Source organism: Alosa sapidissima, chromosome 1, assembly GCF_018492685.1.
Source record: "Alosa sapidissima isolate fAloSap1 chromosome 1, fAloSap1.pri, whole genome shotgun sequence".
Classification (NCBI taxonomy): Eukaryota; Metazoa; Chordata; class Actinopteri; order Clupeiformes; family Clupeidae; genus Alosa; species Alosa sapidissima.
The window spans coordinates 42387773-42403611 of NC_055957.1; the positions used below are offsets into that span (position 1 = coordinate 42387773).

General features: G+C 44.7%; 1 protein-coding gene across 5 annotated transcripts in view; it reads left to right on the top strand.

Annotated features, from left to right (window-relative positions):
• Nucleotides 1-15839, top strand: part of LOC121711826 (band 4.1-like protein 3) — a 48988-nt gene that overhangs the window by 12879 nt on the left and 20270 nt on the right. For 4 of the 5 annotated variants that reach the window (XM_042095677.1, XM_042095699.1, XM_042095683.1 and 1 more), the window contains exons 2-8: nt 5658-5908; nt 7234-7428; nt 11454-11558; nt 13585-13627; nt 13764-13839; nt 14044-14262; nt 14622-14709. In XM_042095677.1, coding sequence (XP_041951611.1) covers nt 5669-5908; nt 7234-7428; nt 11454-11558; nt 13585-13627; nt 13764-13839; nt 14044-14262; nt 14622-14709 — 966 coding nt within the window. In that variant the 5' untranslated portion in view covers nt 5658-5668. Of the gene's footprint in view, nt 1-37; nt 109-5657; nt 5909-7233; nt 7429-11453; nt 11559-13584; nt 13628-13763; nt 13840-14043; nt 14263-14621; nt 14710-15839 lie in introns of all 5 variants that reach the window. The other variant, XM_042095670.1, reaches the window with a different exon arrangement.

The following is a 15839-nucleotide window of genomic DNA, read 5'->3' on the forward strand; positions in this document are numbered from 1 at the left end:
GTGCTTAAATGTGCTCTTCCATTTTCCAGCGTTACAGCTTGGGTGAATGGCCAAACCACAAGTATGAATACCTCTCAACTTGTTGAGCTATCTACCTAGTTATACCAGGTTAATGACTACATTGGCTTGTGACCGCACTGACTCAAATTGATGTTAGCGAAAACTAATATGGCCCCCACGAGGTCTCATTCCAACAAATCTGACCCACTATACCTAATAGTCTGACCTCTACACAGCTGGGTTACATTTACACCAGGCATGCTACCGAAGGTTCACGGACGGGAAAAATAATTTTAGACTGGTCTAATGTGGACCTTTCTCACATCTGGTTCTGGTGTAACCAATACAGTAGTTGTATTGATTGTAGTGGAATCTGTCATTGTCTCCATTGGTTTTATTGTTTGCATTGTTTACCGTTGCCACTTTAGTTAGATATCTAGTCATCCGTGGCCTGCTGGTTATGGAATCGGACTTGTGACCGAAGGGTGGTTCGGGTGGGGGGGAGTGATTGAACAGCACTTTCCCACATCCATGTCCACGGATGAGGTGCCCTTGAGCAAGGCACCTAACCCCCAGCTGGTCCCCGGGCGCCGAAGACTTTTCTGCACTGAAGACTTTTTTACATTCACTATTTTACATTCCTATTTACTACATTTGTATTTAACTTACTATGCAAAGTTGAGCTGGCTCTGAGTCTAACCATTTTATTATGGTATTGATGTGACCTTTATTGAGTATATGATATCAACTTGAAACACCCCTGGATTACACAGTGTCTGTCTGTATAGAAATTTAAATAAATAAATGTAAATATAGTTCTATAGTTATGTAAGTTATTCTCAACACTGGTATGTCCTCTGTGGGGTCCAGATGTAGTGTCTGGCATGCGGATCAGCTCCGGTGCCCAGGAATGTCTGGTTTAATATGAGGCACCCCTAGGATCCATGAGAATAGGTACAGGTAGTATTCTCTGTAGTGTTCTGTTAGTGTACATGTCGGGTGAATGTCCAAGCTTACTTTGATGATTCTTTAGGGGGTGTGCGTGTGAGAGAGAAAGAGAGAGTGAGAGAGGACTAGCACATTCAGCAAACAGCTGCATGCCCTTTGGTTGTGGGCTTATGCAAGCCACCCCTCATTAACTAACACACACACACACACAGAGACACACACACACCATCATTAGTTTGTGTCTTCACACATTAACTCCCCTTAATGACCCTAGTTATGGAGTGTAAAAAAGAGCATCATTCAGACTACATCTGTCTCTGCATTAACCGCTAGCGTCAGCTAGAGATCTGCTTTTTATTGAATGTTTTGAACCATGCTGTGTATAAGTATAAGTGTATATATACGCTTTTGGTCTTGTGAGGGAAATTTGGTCTCTGCATTTAACCCAATCCACGAATTAGTGAAAGACACACAGCACACAGTGAACACATAGTGAACACATAGTGAACACACTATGTGGTAAAAAGGAAGAAAGACTTAGGGTTGCCACTCTCCTTGACACAAAAGGGTTAAAGGCAAAGGATACAGTTAAAAATCTTGGTGTATTAATTGACAGTGATCTAAATTTCAACAGCCACATGAAAGTGATAACTAAATCAGCTTTTTACCACCTCAAAAATATTGCCAAACTCAGAGGGCTGATGTCATTCATGCATTTATCTCCAGCAGGGTTGATTACTGCAATGGACTGTTCACAGGCCTTCCTAAAAAGACTATTAAACAGCTTCAGGTGATACAAAATGCAGCAGCTAGGATTCTAACAAAAACTAAAAGAACTGACCACATTACTCCAATTCTTAAGTCCTTGCGCTGGCTTCCAGTAAGTCACAGAATTGACTTTAAAGCACTATTGCTTGTTTATAAATCAGTAAATGGAGCAGGACCTAAATACCTGTCAGACATGTTTCAGCAGTACACACCTTCTCGTCCTCTCAGGTCCCAGGTGAAAAACCTGCTAGTAAAACCTACTTTTAGAAGTAACACTCTCTTGTTATTTGCCGTTCACATTTTAGCTCGAATCAGCAGGCTGTTGCCGTTTATTATTCTAGCTCTCGAACAGACGGCTCTCTGGGTGATGCCAGCACCACAGCTATGTGACTCTCAAAGTGATAGAGGATCACATGCGTATGAATGTGTCAGAAAGGGCATCACTGTCATCCCTGTGCCACCTTGCCACCCTCCAGAGGGCACATGGGGGGGGGGGGGGGGGTACAGCTGTGGTCCTTTTCCTGCCACTGCCTCAAGGCATTGTGGGTAAAGCAGATGTCTCTCCGCTTGGCAGGCTCTGTGCCAGCGGTATGGGTTACCTCACAGACTGGCGTGACTCCAGCCACAGCTGGTCACAGGAAGAGAGTGAGAAAGGGAAGGACATGTAGGGGCAGACCTTTGACTTGGCTTAAAGAGGTGCAGGAGTAACATTACAGACATGGTGGCTGCAGTCATCAGGCCCCCCGTGTCTAAGCACTGCCTCAACACCCTGTCCCTGCTCCCTTCAGCCCTCATTATCACACACACACACACACACACACACACACACTGAGACAGCTCTGCCACTAGTGGTGTTGGTGTGCTATTTCCGTTTCACCATTTTGTGATTGTGTCGCTGTGCTTTTATAGATACTACAGAAGCTCTCAGCCTGTGAGCATCTGGCTTTGAGGGGTCATTCTCTCCTGACCACTGACATAAAACGCCTGGATGGGCTTGGGTGTGCTTTCCATTCCAGACCAGTTGAGTTCTTGGACATACTGTAAGCACTCTTGAAAAGCAGACAGAGCAGAGCAGGACCATGATGTAAGGGCCTAATTCTAGCCTCTCTCTCTTTCTTTCTCTTTCTCTTTTAAATTCAAAAGGAGCTTTATTAGCATGACCATCTCTCTCTCTCTCTCTCTCTCTCTCTCTCTCTCTCTCTCTCTCTCTCTCTCTCTCTCTCTCTCTCTCTCTCTCCTCTCTCTCTCTCTCTCTCTCTCTCTCTCTCTCTCTCTCTCTCTCTCTCTCTCTCTCTCTCTCTCTGTGTGAGAGTGTGACCTCAGTGGTAGTTGAACGTCAGACAGCCCCCCCCCCCCCCTGAGAGTTACCTGCAGCCTGTTTCCTCATAGACCTCCATAGAAAAGCCTGAACTTCTCAGGGGCAAAAGTTTTCAAAAATTTCGATTTTGGTTTTCAAACATTTCCATTTCTATGTCAAGTATATATTTGTTTTAAATGATGTTTGTCTTATGCTGTTATATATTTGTCCTCCCCTGCTGTTTTTGGGAATGTGATCTTTCAACCCAAGATGACCTCATACTTTTAGAGGAGCTAATGTTGGGGTGGTGAAAACAAGTGAGAAAGTGAGTGAGAGATTTGATAGAGGAGTGAAGACATGAACAACGAGAGAAAACGGTGGTGTGTGTGTGTGTGTGTGTGGGGGGGGGGGGAATGCTGTATTGTCCTGAGTTGTCAGTTATGAGCTGATGGCACAATAGGAAAGAGAGTGGGATGAGCTTTGCTGAGAAGAGACTGAGAGACAGACTCCCTGTGCTGCAGTGAGAGACAGAGATATTAATGGAGTCTCCTCTCCTTTTATCTTCTGTTATGGAGCATTGCACTCTGTTGCTGCTCCTCTCTCTACCTCTACCTCACTTTTCTTTCTTCTTCTCTGCTTTTCCTCCTCCTCTACTCATGCCCCCAGTGCACTCTCTTTCTCGTGTCCTCTCCAGTGCAATGTTCCCCTCTCTGGTCTCACTGACATAAGAAATCACGCAAGCTTTAGAAAGCTCCAGTGCAATATGAAATATTTCTAAAAGCTGGAGCAGCACGAGCTTGAGTTTGCTGAGCTCCAAACCCGTCTGTGCACAGACGCGGCACTAAAGCCAAAAATAACACAAAAAAATACACAGCTTCCTTTTTAAAATGGGGAATTGAGACAAGTCTCTCATGAGAGCAGAGGCAGCCATTTGAAGTCCTGGTTGGGTTTCTCGTCTTTGATCAATGCTGGTGGAATAATAAACCCCCAAATGAGTAATTAAGTACTCTCCATGCTGCCCCCCTCCGTCCTCCAGTGAGACCCAATCATCCTATTATCATAATCCCTGTTGTTCACAGCAGTTCAAAGTTTTTTTTTGTGTGTGTGTTGTGTTGTTGTAGGGGCAGAAGCCAGGATTGCCCAGGCAAAGCCCCCATGAGTTGGCACCAAACGCTAATCCCATTGCACTAGAACCACACTAAACAAACTTGAACTCACACAGAAACAACACAGAAATAAGTCACCAAGATGGCTTTCTAATGCGCTCTAATCAGCTAACTCCAATGGACATTAAATATATGACCGCTGACCGCCTTTGTTTAAAAAGAGTTTGACACTCAGTAGTGAGTGTTCTCTGTGTCTGTGTGTGTGTGTGTGTGTGTGTGTGTGTGTGTGTGTAGTCTGGAGATTGGGCAGTCTCCTTCACTCATAGCTCCTACTCGACCCCACATACCACAGAGTAAACACTCACCCATAAATAGACCTGTGTGTATACTGTATGAACTACGTGTGTTTGTGTGTGTGTGTGTGTTTCTTTCTGTGTCTGTGGGAAAACGGGTACAGCCAGCAATGACAAGCATCCTCCACTTAGAACACACTCCAGATAGCCTAACTCGAGTCCAGTTAGCTGTGTGTGTGTGTGTGTGTGAGTGTGTGCATGTTTGTGTGGGCGGCTTTTATAGTCCTCTCTGGAAAAAAAAGGCAGGAGAGGGCACTCTCGCTCTCCGTCTCGCTCACACTAACAGTCTCCCTCTCCATTCCTACTCTCATTCTCTCTCTCTCTCTCTCTCTCTCACTCACACACACACACACACACACACACACACACACACACACACACACACACACACACACACACACACACACACACACACACACACACACACACAGCATTCTAGGATCTTAGCATCTAGCTAGACACTAGTCTAGAATATGTACATCACACTGGAGATGTCCTGACTCCTGTCTGTGTGAATGTCTTGTAAAAACAGAACAGAGACTGTTCTCTGGTGTTCAGGGACCAAGTGGGAAAAGGGGAAAGAAGTGTTGTCAGTGGAGACTGTTCTCCTGACCTCGTATGTGCATGATTTTAAAGATGCCCCCAGTGTGTAGTGCTGTAGCTGCCTGGCTGCTCTAGTTGTTGGCTGCAGCAACTCGAGCTAAGTAGTACCGACTATTTTGTTTTGTTTGTTAGTTTTCTTTCTACCGACAGTACTCGGTGACCTCGAGAAACAGAGATCTGTTAAGCACGATTGGGGCACAGTGGATTTAACTTGGCACAGAGTTGACTTGCTCAAGGGCTGCCTTATGCTATGGAGTCCCTCAGGCAGCTGCTTTGGGTCACATGGAAACCCCCCATAAACACATTGGTCCAAAGTACCCTTTCAGTGCAGTGCGTGACTCAGTGAAATTAAGAATTAGATGGAAATGAGATATTACTTTGCCACAGTATGTTTACCATAGTAAGCCTTCTCATGCCAGAAGCTGTCTCTCTTGAGGTAGGTCTCTTGGGTCAGCTATGGATAAGGGATTTGAAAATGTTTAGTTCAGTTTATTAAGTGTAAATCCTTTAAAATGAAAGTAAATGAATCCAGAGCCTGACTAAGATATATATCTCTCTCTCTCCCTCTCTGTGTGTGTGTAGTGTGAATTGCCATGACGACGGCCTCAGGGTCAGACTCCGGGCCTCCAAAGGAGCGTCAGGAGGAACCAAAGGAGGAGAAGAAGAAAGAGAAGAGGAGAGGAAAGAGAAGGGGTGGAGGAGAGCAGAGGAAAGAGCGGAAGAAAGAGGAGCAGACTGCTGCACAGACGCCAGTGGCAGCCAGCACAGCTCCGTCTCGCTCCCAAACGCCTTTGACATCACACAGGCCTCCCAGAGAGAGCTTCCCAGCAGAGGTACCACACACACACACACACACACACACACACACACACACACACACACACACAAGCATGCAAACGCAGAGACGCACACCCCCTGTGTGAACTTCTCAGGGTAGTGTTTGGGTGGCAGTGAGGTGGAAGGATTGGATTTGCTAGCCTGAGCCGGGGCTTTGGGATTCTGTCGGGTTTAGTGGTGGACACCGCCACACATTTCACCTCTATTAGCTGCTCTGATGGCCGTGTGTGTGCGCGTGTGTTTGCTCACGGATGTTAAAGCCATCAGACGACGATGATGATGATCACTGTACCGAAGTATAGGCTGAAGCTTCACTGATTATACTGAGTAACAGTATTGACTATTGTGATTGCATAACAACATACAGTAAACCGTTTATTGGATAGGATACCCACACAATAAGACCTCTGCCCCTACCTCTATGCATGGAGATGAATGGACATTATTGTTTCTTATTGCTTTTTTCTCTCATTTTCATTCCTTATTTTATTAGGCTATTGATTGAATTGACATTGTTTATTATTGATATTCTCCTTATTATAGTTTGACCAACATTCTAATCTGGTCCCCGTTAAATTTTAAATATTATATTGTTGTTATGTGTGTTGCTTTGGACAAAGGTGTCTGCCAAATCCCATAACCATAACCATGTCTGTGATGATTTACTGAACATTGCTTTTGATCTTCTCTTTGTTATACCCTGTGATTTACTCATCTTTCTTTTGTTATGTCCTGACTGGTGCACTTCTACATCTCTCTCTCTCTCTCTCTCTCTCTCTCTCTCTCTCTCTCTCTCTCTCTCTCTCTCTCTCTCTCTCAAATTCAAAGTTGCTTTATTAGCATGACTGTATGGGAACAGTGTTGCCAAAGCTATTGTTACATACAACATAACATACAAGACCATAGGACAAAAAACAGAAAATACATAAGGAGAGGTGGGTACATCAGTGTGGGGTGGACATAAAAGATCTAGAATTAACAGCAGTAAAGAACAAGAGTAATAATAGTGTGCGTGTGTGTGTGTGTGTGTATCACAGACACAAATATGTTTTAGTCCTTCAGATCCTCACATCTCAAGATAAATTGTGCTGCTAAGGCAGCAGAGGGCCCTTCACCAAGAAGTATGGCCATTTTTTCATTATTGTCAAAATCTGTGTCAAAAAAGTGTGGGATAACTATTTGAAATTTGGGAAAGAATGTACATTTTTGTATTTTTCACAGTGAAGAAAGAAGTGCTCCTCTGTCTCAACCATCTCTGCCTGACACTGACCACATATTCCCTCTGTCTGTCTGTCTGTCTGTCTGTCTCTGCTCCCTGTAGGTTGTCGAGGACACCCCTTCCTCATCAGCAAGCAGTAGGTTGGACACCCGTGGTTCCTCTGAGGATCAGCGCTCCCACAGATCATCCAGAAGCTTCCGTCTGTCCAGACCTCCCCACGGCAACCCCAACCAGCTCAGGAAGATGCAGTGCCGAATCACACTACTGGACGGGTCTGACTACACCTGCACGGTGGAGGTGTGTGTGTGTGTGTGTGTCTGGGCATGTGTAGGAGTGTACATATATAATAAGTAATTTATTATATAATCCATTTATTACTTATTGAGAAGGATTGGGAAGTATTTTCTGTGTGTGTGTGTGTGTGTGTGTGTGTGTGTGTCCATTTGTGCATTGCTCTACATATGTGTGTGTGTGTGTGTGTGTGTGTGTTTGCATCCACTCCTGTAAACTCAGACGGTGCTTTGCTTCAGACAGTTGCTTATTGCGGTGGTCTTAGCCTGTGACCTGAGGCCACTGGGCCATTAATCCAGTTATTAATCCCCAGAATGCCTTAAGGCAGGGCGTTCAGTGCACTGCCTCTGACTGGGCTGTGTCTGTCTGAGGCACAAGGCCAGGAGTCTGGGGGCATGTGTGCTCCCCTCCCCCCCTGTTAAGAGATTTTCTATAGACGATGCCAGGGATACCGACCGATCTGAGGGCAGGTAAACTGGTATGGTAGTAGCCCCATTGAAGTCCCTAAGGGGCCACCACCCCCCACCCCCACCCCTCTGAAAGTCTCTGAATGTGATCAAACAGGGACCAGGCCTGCATCACTTGCTGTGATTCAGCATCTGAAGATCCATTCTTTCGTGTGAGTGTGTGCACGCCCTTTCAGCAGAGATAATTTGGAGTGTAAGTGTGTAGAATTGTCACGTTGCATGGGTATGTGTGTGTGTGTGTACATGTATTGGCATGCTGTGTTAAGTGTGTGTGTGTGCCTGTGCGCCAATGCCAGGAGCTTAGTGAGCCAATCTCCTTATCCCGTCCCTGGGATCAGCTGAGCAGATTAGGTGTGTGTGTGTGTGTGTGTGTGTGTGTGTGTGTGTGTTCCTCTTCGTCATATTTTTGTGGGAAAAATGTGTCTTGGCCGTTTGCTGTGAGATGATGCCAGAATTTGATTGTGTGCTTGTGTGTGTGTTGGTATCTGCATGTTTGTCTGTGTGTGTGTGTGTGTGTGTGTGAGAGAGAGAGAGGTTTGTGGGTGTTTGTGTGAGAGTCAGTCCTCCTGAGTTGAATGTCATGATTCTGAGCCTCCACTGGGGCTCTGTTGTCACGTGACCTGCAATGGGACCACTGACCACAACAAGCCAGCGTCTACAGGCCTGTTTACGCGTGTGTGTGGAGGCCTGTCAAGGTCCAGTGTTTTTGCGTGTGTACCTGGTCACACTTACAGTATGTGTGTCTGTGAATCTGTTTGTGTTAGTGAAGACACACAGACATACTGTGTGTGTTTATCACACATGTTTATGTGCGTGCGTGCGTGCGTCCTGATTTGGGCTCACACTTAGTCTTTCTCCTAGCCTAGGTGAAAACCAGCTTCTCCAGCTCTTTGTATGGCGTTGTTATTTTGACGCCCCATTTAAGGTGGAGAGGTGACCTGAATACTTGGCCAAGCATACACAGTCTATACTCTGAGTATATATATGTGTTCAGGATGGCCTGGAGACTAACCATCAAAGGGTTGAGGGAAAGGTTCTCCAGGTGATGCATACAAGTGTGTGTGTGTGTGTTGGTTTGAGTATGAAGACGGTAATAATTGTGGTGTGTACTGTACGTGTGTTGGTGAAGACAGGAGGGATAGTGACTTACCTGTGTGAAGTTTGGTGTACCTGTCTTGGATATTTGTGTCTGTGTCTGTGTCTGTGTGTCTGTGAGTGTGTCATGTCAACTATGCAAACATTTTGCAGGGCTAAACCAATAGCGTGTTGTGTCTGTGAAACTGTTTGTGTGGAGTGTCGTGTGAATATGTCAAGCATGCATACTCTATGCTGAATGGTGTGTGTGTGTGTGTGTGTGTGTCATATTGACTGTGTCTGCAAGTAAACATGTTAAGCATGCTTGCTCAGGGCTTTGAACTGTGTGAAATGTCTAGTTTGACTTTGCTGTGACTTTGCTGTGCAGTGCTGTGTAGGCAGACACACTGTGTGGCTATTCCCAAATGTGTGTTTGTGAGTGGCCATTGTTGAATGTGGGCTGCTTTGTTTTTGTTGGAGAGTGTTCATCTGTTATTTGTGTGTGTGTGTGTGTGTGTGTGTGTGTGTGTCTCTGTCTAATTCAGTACCGTCCCTACAGCCTATCTCTGTCCCAGTGGCGTTAGCACATCCTTTGAGTTTGTGTGTGTGTGGGGTGAAGGAGCGAGAGAGAGAGTGTGTGTGAAAGAGAGAGAAAGAGCAGCACAGTGCCAGGAGCTCTCCCTCATCACTCTCTCTGACAAGCGAAAGCTCCTAACACTACCCTTTAGGGCTGTCACTTTTGTGAAAAAATCCTGTTCGATTTTTGAGACATAAGTGTTCATTGAATCGATTGTAAAATCGATTTTTTATGTCTAAAGACGTTTCCATTTTCAACGCCAAATATAGGCCAATCCACAAACAACTGCAGGACGAACGCTTGTAGACGCAAGCCAGCAATATTTCTGATTTATTGGCGTGAAGTTTCGTGCACAATGACAAACAGAAGTGCAACATTCTCGAAAACCAGTAAGCCGAGTGGACTGCCATTACATCAGTGACATGACTGCAGGCTTCAACCTAGCTGTGTCTGTGTTTACGATTAGAAATGTCAAACAAATTTCGCCTACGTAGAACTCGATTGCACAGTTTGCGTAGCCTACCGCTTTGTTCTTCTCCATAGTTTGATATACCAAAAATCCGAAGTACTTCCACATCAAACTCCTCAAGTTATTAGGGCCCATCACTCGTCTCTCTACATGTCGCACAGGTTGATCGCGTTGTCCTCCATTTTTTGGCAAAACACGAGCAGCATAGCAGCTGATTGAAACAGCTGTTCCCGGTACGTAAAATTGGTGGTAATTTTCTTTTTAGCGTTCGCAATGCTTTCTGCACTTCGGAATTATTTTATATTTGGTTAAAATCGATTCCCTATTTTAGTTTTCGAAACTTGTGTTGTTTGGTCCAATCGATTGTGCAATCGATTTTCGAACGTAAAGTGATAGCCCTACTACCCTTTGACTTTTCTGACTCTCTGAACGCACACATGCACACGCGCACACACACACACACACAGACACACACACACACACACACCTAGAAGCTGTACACAGACACACCTTGGGATACCCCCACAAACACCCTCCTATCAGAATGCACATCCTTAATGAGACACTGGGTCTTGTCTTCTCTTTATCTGAATATATTTACAAGGTGTGTGTGTGTGTGTGTGTGTGTGTGTGTGTGTGTGTGTGTGTGCGTGCGCGTGCGCGCATGTGTATTTCTCCTCTCTGGGGGCGTTTGGTAATGGCGCACTAAAAGTAACCTGGAATGCTGCCCAGTGACTGAGAGGCACAGACTCACACATATACTGACTTGATCGGTTGTGGCCCCCCATCACGACTGGACCCGTCAGACAAAGTCTGCCCTTCTGACCGGGCTCTGATCATGTTGAGAGGAGAGCCCATGTCCACCTCTGTCCGTCTCCAATTGCAGTGTGCAGACCACACTTCTTCCACCTCTGTCCGTCTCCCCACCTCTGCTCAGGCAGCTATAGTTGGTTCTAATGAGGTATTTTTTTCACTGCAGATGAAAATTATTCTCAGGAGTGTGCTTGAGGAGGTGTATGTCTGTCTTTAAAGAGGGAGAGAGAGAGAGTCTTGCCTATAGAGGATGGATGGATGTTTGGGCCTGCAGAACGTTGGGTGACTGACAGGATCTCCCAGCGTGTCTTTCTTTTTGTCTCTCTCCTCCTGTCTTTTGTCTTTTCTTTTCTTTCTTTCTTTCTTTCTTTCTCTCTCTCTCTCTCTCTCTCTCTCTCTCTCTCTCTCTCTCTCTCTCTCTCTCTCTCTCTCTCTCTCTCTCTCTCTCTCTTCCTTCCTCTTCCCTGTCACCCCCCCCTTCTTGTTGACCTCTCCCTTGGCTATTTCCTGTTTGCTGTGGTCTGTGATGCTATCTGTTCCCTGCGCCTGCACTTTGGTTGGTGTTGACTGTTTGTGTGTTTTTGTGTTTGTGTGTGTGTGTGTGTGTGTGTGTGTGTTTATGTTTGAGCAGAAGCGAGCCAAGGGCCAGGTGTTGTTTGACAAGGTGTGTGAGCACCTGAACCTGCTGGAGAAGGACTACTTCGGCCTCTCCTACCGGGATGTGGAGAACCAGAAGGTGAGTGTATTCACCTCCACCAAGGACATTTATGTTTGCAGTGTCTTTGCCCTGTCTATGTGTTTGCCCGTGTGCAAAATTACACTAAAACTACCAGCCTGATTTTCATGAGACTTTGAGGAAAGGTGTAGAATGGGCCAGGGAAGAATGCATTGAATTGTGTGCACCTAATTCATGGGGTGTCATGTCATGAAGTGAGACTACATCGAAGCAGGGGTGGGTAGAGTACTGAAAATCTGTACTCAAGTAAAAGTACAATTACTCCCTTCAAAAATGACTTGAGTAAAAGTAAATATTCCCAACTGAGAAATCTACTCAAGTAAAAGTAAAAAAGTACTTTGTTAATAAATTAGTAACAAGTTACTTTTTGTAAATGTTTATATTTTTGATGGCCCTTTAAAGGGATACAAAAGTATCCTTTACACCTGTTTGCTTTTCTCCTCCTCTGTAGGCTAGTCATATAGGCAACCATATTTTAACAGCCCAATTCAAATATATTTTATTTAATATATTTTAATATTATTTGACACACTTTTGTAGGCTCTCTTGTCATAGCCAGAATAAGCATTAAGTGGCTATGGGTAGACCTATATTTAGGCTACATATAGCCTAGGCATATCCACTCGGACAGAGCGACAGAGCAGGCAATCTGTTTTCTCAGCCGACCATCTCATGTCATGTGCTGCAACATTGTATGCTACATAAACGAATGCTAAGGTTTTTCTAACTTGTGTGCTCGATATCCAGTGCATTTGCTTTGCTTTTGAATTAAATTGTAGGCCTACTTTCCTTGTCCAATGTGATTGAACGATGCTGGCAAGAAATGAATATGGGCGAAAGTTTCCGTGTCATGTCATACGTCTCGTTTCGTTCTACTCTGGCAGTCTCACCAGAAGATGCAGCAGTTGGCAGGACATCATTGCGTTAACTAAGTTATTGTGTATATATATGTGTAGAGAGAGAGAACATCTGCTTCCGTGTAGTAGGCTACATGGGCCAGTCATTACTAATAATCGCGGGGAAATGTAGCAAATAGCAATGCATTCTGAAGCCCTGTTTCTTTTCTCCCACACCGTTGTGCATCGAGGGAGAGGTGCGCTTTTCTCCCTCGAGATACTATCTCCTCCAATAATAAACTTGTACTCGTAACGAAAGGCAATTGAAAATGAAGCAGAGTAAAGAGATTATTGGATCAATGCACTTGAGTAAGAGTAGAAGTGCCGTTTTAAAAAAAGGAATATGGAAAGTTACCGTTCCTCAAAAAAAAAAAAAACGTTTTTTATTCATGTGCGTTACCCACCCCTGCATCGAGGAATTTAGTGTCACTTTCGCTGATCTTGTGGGATTATTCTATTTGGCCGTGGAGGTCTGCACGCCCGTGTGTCCTACAGTAGTCTATCTGTGTTTTTAATCAGTGTGACCACAGAGGTGTTACTTTATCCTCACACTTCATGTGAAACATGACAAACATGACCTTTCTTTGAACACTCAAGTTTCTCCTAGTCTTGGCTGCATACAGTCAAAAGAGATTCTGTGTACGCCTGAAGGCCCTATACTGCTCATCACTGTTGTTAAACCAATTAGGTGTTTATTAACAGTTTTTCTCCATTGGTTTGGCTCATTTCTTGAAACAGAAATTACATTCTCAAAATAACTTTGACAAACCTCCAAACTACTTGGCAATTGTTCACAACAGAATTGAATTTCTCATTCATTTCATCAAATTGCAAATGTCTTAGTACATGTCTCAATGTCTCAATACATGTTTGCAAATGATTCAGTACAGGTAGCCTACATTTAGCACAATTTCCAAGTGGATAGATTTTGTTGATCTAAACTGATTGTTGATTCCCAGTCTAATTGTTGTTCTCCCCAAAACATGTCAGTATCATTTCATTGTATAAGTCATCACATGCACAATAGTCTGTGCCTTTTTAAAGGCATCCTTGATCCATATTGTGGTTCAAATAAAGGATCTCTCCCTCTCTCTATCTCCTTCCCTCTGTCTGCTTTTTTTCCTTCTCAGAACTGGCTGGATCCTGCCAAAGAAATGAAGAAGCAGCTTAGCAGTAAGACGGCTGATGCTCACAGTCATACATAAAGTCTTGCACACACAAGTCAACTCATAAGACTGTCTCTCACACCTGTCTGCCAGTGCACGAAATACCATGACTGGTTTGGTTCTCTCTTCCCTTCTCTCTGCAGATGGGCAGTGGAACTTTGCCTTCAGTGTGAAGTTCTATCCCCCGGATCCTGCTCAGCTGCAGGAAGACCTAACCAGGTGAGACCCACACACACATAGAGAGAGAGATGCACAAGCACACACATACAATAATAACAATCAGGAAATGACATTATACATTAGCAAATACACTATACAATAGCAATTACCAACTTGCTTCTCTCTGCCCCTCTCCTCCTTCATCTCTCCCTCTCTCATTTACTCTTTCTCTTTCTCTTCCTCCATTTCCCCCTCTCCCTCCAGGTACTATCTGTGTCTGCAGCTGCGTGATGACATCGTGTCCGGCCGTCTGCCGTGCTCCTTTGCCACACATGCCGTGCTGGGCGCTTTCACAGCGCAGGCAGAACTCGGTGACTACGACCCAGACGAGCTGGGCAAGGACTACCTGAGTGATCTGAGCATTGCCCCCAGCCAGACCCGTGAGCTACAGGACAAGGTCATGGACCTGCACTGCAACCACAAGTGAGTCCAGTTACTTCAGAGCAGAATAATTCAATTTCATTTACACTACACTACAGTGAATCACTTGACTACTTGTGTTTATGAAAAAGTATAATTATACTCAATCTCATCTTAGAATTTACTGAGACTAGTGGTGTTGACCTTAGTTTTTATAAAGGTTTCAATTCACTTTAGAATAATATGCTGAATACCAAATCAGCTTGTGTTTACGATTATTCAGTTCCATTAAAAAATAGTTCAGTTCAGAATAAAAGTCATGATTGAGTCAGGCTTTGAATCAGACTGACTAGTAGCCCCTTTGCTATATGATTTGTGATTCCTACCAAATCAGACTGATTCTTTCTCTCTTTTACCCAAAGGGGAATGAGTCCTGCTGACGCAGAGATGCTCTTCCTGGAGAATGCCAAGAAGCTGTCCATGTATGGAGTAGATCTGCATCATGCTAAGGTAAGTGTGTGTGTGTGTGTGTGTGTGTGTGTGTGTGCGCGCGCACCCAGTGAGCACTAACCTGAGTACTATAACATGCTTTGCTTCTTCTTTGCTTCAGCTTTCTGCTACAGCTCTTATAACTATTAAATTGTAATCATCTGTAATCTGATGTAATCCTCAAGTAATAAACTATAATCCTGTTTGAGGTGAGCCTGTACTGGGGCCCTGTTCTCAGACCAGTATTCAGGCGTCTCATACCAGCAGTTAACTGCTTGTAGCGTCCGAATTAGTAGTAAACATGGCAACTTACAATTAGCATAGTTAGTATGAGTAAACATTTAAGCAAGTAACATCCCATTTAGTACTAATCATCATGTCTGCTTTTGCCGTCTTTGGTGGTAATAAACTTGCCCGCTTATACTGTCCCATTTAGTCGTGAACATGTCCCCAGAGCTCCTTCTCTCTGAAGACCGATCCAACAAACTGGCAGCCGTTATCTCACTGCTCACATAGGGGGCTTTCATGACCATCTATTAAGGAATACGCTGTTCCTTAAGGTGTGCAAGTGGAAGCGTGCGTGTGCATGTGCATTGCGATTGCTCTGGCTGTGGCAGACCTGCACAATGCTGTGTTCTCTGTTTCCTGCACTGCGCACACACGCCTAGCTGGTAGGAAAACTCTTTGAGTGCCTGGCCCCAGCTAAGGATGAGGTAAGATGCTGTTGCGTGTGTGTTTGTGTGTTTGTCTCAATGAGTGACTGTTTTATGTTTGCATGTGCGTATTAGATTCGAGTGTGATTTTTCCTGTGTGTGTGTGTGTGTGTGTGTGTGTGTGTGTGTGTGTGTGTGTGTGTGTGTAGGTACTGTGTGTGTGTGTGTGTGGGGGGGGGGGGGGGGGGGTAGGTACAGTATGTGTGTGTGTGTTAGAGTGACTGTGTGTTTGAGTGTTTGTCTATGCACTAGCTCCTTTGCTCAGCAGGCTTTGGCCATCCTCTGCATGTTCTCCCGCCATGCTGTATATCCTTCTGCCTGTTCAAAAAATTCTTCAAAGGACCCCCTAGTGTCACCCCTCATGGTGTACGACCCCTCACCATGCACCCCTGAGACTCCAGGACAGAGATGTTCTTTGTTCTATTCTAGAACATTCCG